The sequence below is a fragment of the Elephantulus edwardii genome, unplaced genomic scaffold (assembly GCF_000299155.1).
Source record: "Elephantulus edwardii isolate Elephantulus edwardi_28Jun2011 unplaced genomic scaffold, EleEdw1.0 scaffold00087, whole genome shotgun sequence".
NCBI classification, from domain to species: domain Eukaryota; kingdom Metazoa; phylum Chordata; class Mammalia; order Macroscelidea; family Macroscelididae; genus Elephantulus; species Elephantulus edwardii.
In genome coordinates, this window is record NW_006399837.1 from 13,472,038 (window position 1) to 13,478,031 (window position 5,994).

The 5,994-nt window shown below is 49.0% G+C and overlaps 1 protein-coding gene across 1 annotated transcript in view; it reads left to right on the forward strand.

Moving 5' to 3' along the window:
* FBXO36 (F-box protein 36) overlaps window positions 1-4,699 on the forward strand; it is a 118,647-nt gene extending 113,948 nt beyond the window's left edge. The window contains exon 4 of the mRNA XM_006890329.1: window positions 4,505-4,699. Coding sequence (XP_006890391.1) covers window positions 4,505-4,699 — 195 coding nt within the window. The remainder of the gene's footprint in view (window positions 1-4,504) is intronic.
* Window positions 4,700-5,994: the final 1,295 nt, after the last annotated feature.

Below are 5,994 nucleotides of genomic sequence, written 5' to 3' on the forward strand. Positions count from 1 at the left end.
TCCACCAATCCTGATGCCACATTTCTCCTCGTACAGCCTAGCATCTTAGATGATCTGTTCTGCATACAGATTGAAAAGGTATGGAGACAAAATACATCCTTGATGGACTCCTTTCTTGATTTTGAACCATGTAGTGTCTCCCTGTTCTGTAAACCAAGTATAGGTTTCACATTAGCACAATCAAATGTTCTGGGATTCCCAGCTTGTTGTGATCCACACAGTCAAAAGCCTTTGCATAGTCAATGAAGCACAGATAGACATTCTTCTGGTATTTGCTTCATATACTTATAAAAATTGGACTTTGACTAAGGAAAACCAAAAAAGAATTGATGCCTTTGATTTGGTACTGGAGAAGAGTGTTAACTATACCATGGACTGCCAAAAGAACAAACAAGTCTACAAGTCTATCTTGGAGGGACTGCAGCTAGGGTGATCTATAGCGGCAACAGTGGTGAAACCTCAGTTCACATATTGGGCATGTTATCAGGAAGGGCCAATCTTTGGGAAAAGTCATCATCCTGCGAAAAGTAGAGGGTCAGAGAAAGAGAATGAAAAAGTAGGAGGTCAGAGAAAGACAGGAAGACCTTCAACAAGGTGACTTGCTACAGGGACTGCATCACTGGGCTTGGGCGTAGCGGACATCCTGGGAGTGGTGTGGGATGGGGCAAGGCTCAGGTCTGTTGTTGTTCTGAGTGGTAGTTGGCTCGGCAACACCTAATACGTGGAGCAGTAACTGTCTGGAGTAGAGGTAGAGTTCAGCTCTTCCAGAGGAGGTCCTGAATACTGTTTTAGCTCTTACTAAGACATTTTCTGAGAGCTTTCTTGTTTTTACATTTGTTGTTTTTGTTGTTTTGGGCGCCATGCAGTCTGTGTAGACTCTTAATGACCCTTTATAGGTAACAGGATAAAATGCTGTCTGGCCCTGTGCCATCCTCACAGTTGGTGAAATATTTGAGCCTATTGTAGCAGTTCCTAATTCAATCTATCTCATCCAAGGTCTTCCTGTCTTTCTCTGACCCTCTGCCTTTCCCAGAATACCTTTTTCCAAGAACAGGCCATTCTTGCAACATGACCATTGTTGTTCTATGCCATCGAGTTGACTGCCACTCATAGCAACCCAGTGGACAACACGTCTGAACCCTGTCCTACCGTCCGCCATCCTCATCATCTCCGAGACTGAGTTCCACCATCCTAGCTTTTCAGAAGCATTCTCATTTCACTTTCTCCAAGATGGACCAGTTTGTTCTCTTGACAATCCATAGCATATTCAGTGCTCTTCTTCAACACCCCAACTCAAAGGCATCAATAATCCTGCTGTCATCCCTAGTCATTGTCCAGCTTTCAGATACATACTGAGTAATTGTGAAGAGCATGGCTTGGATCAGGCACACCTTAGTCTTTAAATCTCTTAGATGTCTTTAAACTTTACATCATTGCTCCTTAGCACTTTGGAGAGGTCCCTAACAGCAGAATTTCCCAATGTAACAAGTCTTTTGATTTTTTAAATTGCTAGTGCCAAGGGACTCAATGACACATAACAACAATAACATACTATTACAGGTTTAGAAGCAGGAGTGGCATCCACTTCCTAAACAACATGCCTCTGGAAACTCTATGAACTTTGATAAATGTCGATAGTTGTAGAGTATGTAAAGTGTGTCAGACGATGCTTCAGAATCCTTGACTCCAGGGAACACTCTGGCTTCACCCTCTCCAGGACAAACCTGTTTGTTCTCCTAGCAGTCCATGCTATATTCAGTAAATAAATAGTGTGGCAGACCGAGGGTAAAGTAATAATGAGACAGACAACCAAGAATGAGGTAAGAGAGCGTAAAGACAGGGGACAAGCAGTCCTGATGACTGAAGCTCCAAGCCACGCCTCTCTGTGTATTTATTGAGAATGACATGAAGGTAAATGAAGGATAATCACAAGGGAGTAGAAAACGAAACAAAGGATCATGGGGAAGTCTTTTGCAGATAAGTTGGAGTTCTTCTCTATTGTTTGTTGTTGTTGTTGTTATGTGCCATCGAGTCATTTGCGACGCATAGCGACCCTATGTACAGCAGCCTTAAACCCTGCTCTGTCCTGTGCCAATCTCATTGCCTCTGACACACCCATCCCGATTACCCCAGTCACTGAATCAATCCATCTCATAGAGGGTCTTCCCCTCCTGCGCTGTCCCTCCACCCTCCCAAGCACGATGTTCCTCTCCAAGGACCTGTCCCTCCTTGCAACATGCCCAAAGTATGTCAGACGAAGCCCCAGAATCCTTGCCTCCAAGGAGTTGCTTGCTTTAATCCTCTCCAGGATGAATCTGTTTGTTTTCCTGGCAGTCCATGGTACATTCAATACTCTTCTCCAACAGCACAGCTCAAAGGCATCAATTCTCCTTCTATCCTCCCTAGCCATTGTCCAACTCTCTGATGTATAACAAGAGATTGCAAAGACCATGGCCTGTATCAGGCACACCTTAGTCTCCAGAGAGACATCGTTACTCTTGAGTACTTTAGAGAGGTCATTAACAGCAGACTTTCCCATCGCAATACATTTTTTTATTTCCTGACTGTTGGTGCCAAGAGTGTTGACCGTGGAGCTGAGCAAACTGAAGCTGTGAACAATCTCAATCTCTTCGCCATCCATCCTGACGCTACCAATTGGTCCAGTGGTGAGAATCTTTGTCTTCTTGACATTGAGCCTCAGTCCATACTGAAGGCTGCAGTCCTTGACCCTCCGCAGCAAGTACATGAGGTCCTCCTCAGTTTCAGCACGCAAAGTTGTATCATCTTCATAATGCAGATTGTTGATAGATCTTCCACCAATCCTGATGCCACAGTTCTCCTCATAGAGCCCAGCCTCTCGGATAATCTGCTCTGCATACAGGTTGAAAAGGTATGGAGACAGGACACACCCCTGGCATACACCCTTCCCAATTTTGAACCATACAGTGTTACCCTGCTCTGTTATGACGACTGCCTCTTGGTCCAAGTATAGGTTTCACATTAGCACAATTAAATGTTCTGGGATTCCCATTCTTCTCAGAGTCAGCCACAGTTTGTTACGATCCACACAGTCAAACACCTTTGCATAATCAGTGAAACACAGATAGACATTATTCTGGTATACCCTACTTTCAGCTAAGATCCATCTAACATTAGCTACAATATCCCTAGTACCACGACCCCTTCTAAACCCAGCCTGGACTTCTGGTAGTTTTCTGTTGATGTGCTGTTCTAGTCGTTTTTGGATAATCTTCAGTAGAATCTTGCTTGCATGTGAAATCAATGATATTGTTCTGTAGTATCCACACTCGGTTGGGTCACCCTTCTTTGGAATGGGAACAAATATAGATATCTTCCAGTCAGTTGGCCAAGTTGTTGTTGTCCAGATTTCTTGGCACAACTTGGTGAGCACATTCTGGGCAGCATCTATACCATCTATTCCTGGCGCCTGTATTACACCTCCCTTATATCCTGATAGAGCATTTGGTTTATTAATAATATTAAATTTTATATTTGGCTTCACACAAATTGGGGGGGGGAAGAAATACTAACAAATTTCAAGACCTTACCACAGTAACTGGAGATCATCTGTGACTTGGGGTCACAGCCACCCCACACGGCTGTGATTCCACACAGTGAGTTCTGGCTTCCCTCCCCAATCTACTCCAGCCCAGATCCCTGGGTCTGCTCCACTCCACTGGGGGCTCGGATGTCCCATAGCTGCACCGTGTCTGAAGCCCTCTCTCCTTGCCCATAGAGAGCCCTGGTGGGCACAGTGTGTAACGTGACATGCACGCAAGCGCAGTAGTTACACCCCACGGAGGACTTGAGGGTAGAAAGGAGCACTCCTCTCCCCGAAAGATTCACAGGAAACCTGCTGGAAGGTCACCACGAGCCTGGTGACACATTGGTGGTGACTTTTGGTGTCTCTCCCAGGGAGTTCCTGGGTGGTGCAGAGGGTGGCATACTGGGCTGCTAAGCGAAGGGCAGTGTGAGTCCAGTTAGTGGCCCCTCAGAGGAAAGGCCGGGCGCCCTGCTGCGGAGAGCCAGCTGTTCCGCTCTGACCCGGGGCTCACACTCGTCAGAACAGACTCCGTGGCAGATGCTGCTTCTCTCACCTCTCTCTTCTCTTGCTCTTCGCTGTCATGGCTGCCCTTTTCCCTTCAGCAGCTCGGAGTGTGGTCCACAGAGCCTGGAGGGAGTTGCGCAGCTGACCGAAAGCATCACCTCTGGCAGTTCGAATCCACCTGCGGCTCCCTGGGTGAGAGGTGGACAGTCCCCTCCTGGGCACTTCATTGCCTCCACAGCTGGGGGAGCAGCTAGAGTTGGTTCCCGCAGGACAGCAGTGCGTTGATGTCACCGAGAGTTAGAAGCCATCCTCCAGGGGACTCAGTGTCACCTCTGTCCCGGTGGCCAGCACCTGTGTCTGTACGTGGATACCTTTGAGGCAGCCCCCACCACAGCCCTGAGGCCGTGTCACCCACCCCCGACTCTCTCCCCTCAGCTGTGCGAGTCGGACAGGCTGTGGGAGCAGATCGTCCAGGCTTCGTGCGACACCATCACGCCCCACATGCAGGCGCTGGCCGAGGACATCGGCTGGAAGGAGCTGTTCTTCACCAGCAAGCTGCAGCTGCAGCACCAGCTCCGCAGGAGGAAACAGAGGCAGGAGGAGCAGGACGCCTCGGACACCGAGTTGTAGGCCTGCTTCCTGCCCAGGGGAAGTCGCCGTGTGGCCATCAGCACCAGGGGGGCCTGTGTCCTCCTCCCAGGAGCTCAGGGGCTCTGCTGACTCAGGGTGCCCCTGAACACACAGCGCAGCGAGACCACGCCATTGAGTGCCTTGTTTGTTGGATCACAACAGGGGCAACATTGTGACCCCCACTACAGAGAACCCCTGGTTCACTATGTCCCCACCCTCTCCTCCCTATGAGGATGAAACCTTCTCCTGGGTAAAAGCAATAAATGGTTATTAGCAGTTTTCTATCATATCCGTGTGTGTGTGTGTGTGTTGAATTTTTGGTTGCAGTTTGGGTGAAACTGCAGATAGTATACTGGTTTCCCACTCAATGATCTATTTTTAAAAAATTTATTAAAATGAACATTTACAGAGATTTTGTATTTCCATTCACTCATTGTTGCATTTTTCTCCCTGCCCACCCCTCCCCCACAGTTCGCTCTTCTCTTTGAAAAGTAAAAAATTCCTTCTTTTTATGCTAGTCATCAGTTTTATTAAGGAGGCCTCATGGGCCGGCAGATGAAGCTTTAGGCTTCTAACCAGAAGGTCACTGGTTGGAAACCAGCAATGACGCTGCAGGAGAATGACGAGGCGCTCCACTCCCATCAAGATTTACAGTCTTGGCAACCCTGGGGGGCAGCTCTGTCCTGTCCAACTGGGTCGCTGTGAATCAGAATCACAGCGGAGTTAACTCGGTGGCAGTGGGGCTGTCCTTGGTAGGTGTTGGCAAGAGCCATTGGGCTTTGAGTTTTGCTGGTGGTATCATGTCGTTGAGACCATTGTGGGTAGGTCACTGCATGTCCCCAGGAGGTGCCAAAGGAGGTGGGGGCACTCAGGCTGAGGCGGTGGCCTTCCCAGCTCCGTTCTGCTCCGTGTGCACCGTCATGGCCCCTCCACGTGGTCCCAGGACACCAGCCCGCCTCATTCTGTGAGGACAACCTCTGTCAGGATCCCGGCTGGAGGAGGAGTAGCCCCAGCCTCCTGCTGACAGGCCTGTCCGAGGGGACAGTCCCAAGACTTGGCCTTGCTCAGCACAGGAGAGAGGTTTCTCCAAAGGAGGCGGCTGTGTTTTGTAACGTGGATGGCTGTGATGTGGGTTGTTAAGAACATGGGCTGTGGGAAGGCGAGTGAAAAGACAATTGCAGCCACCTTTGCAAAGAGTCCAAGGGGGACAGATTCCAGGAGAAAATCCTGCCTCCCTGCAGAAGGTTAGGCCACTGTTCTCTTCATCCAGCCCTCACCTGGGGCCCAGGCGCTCC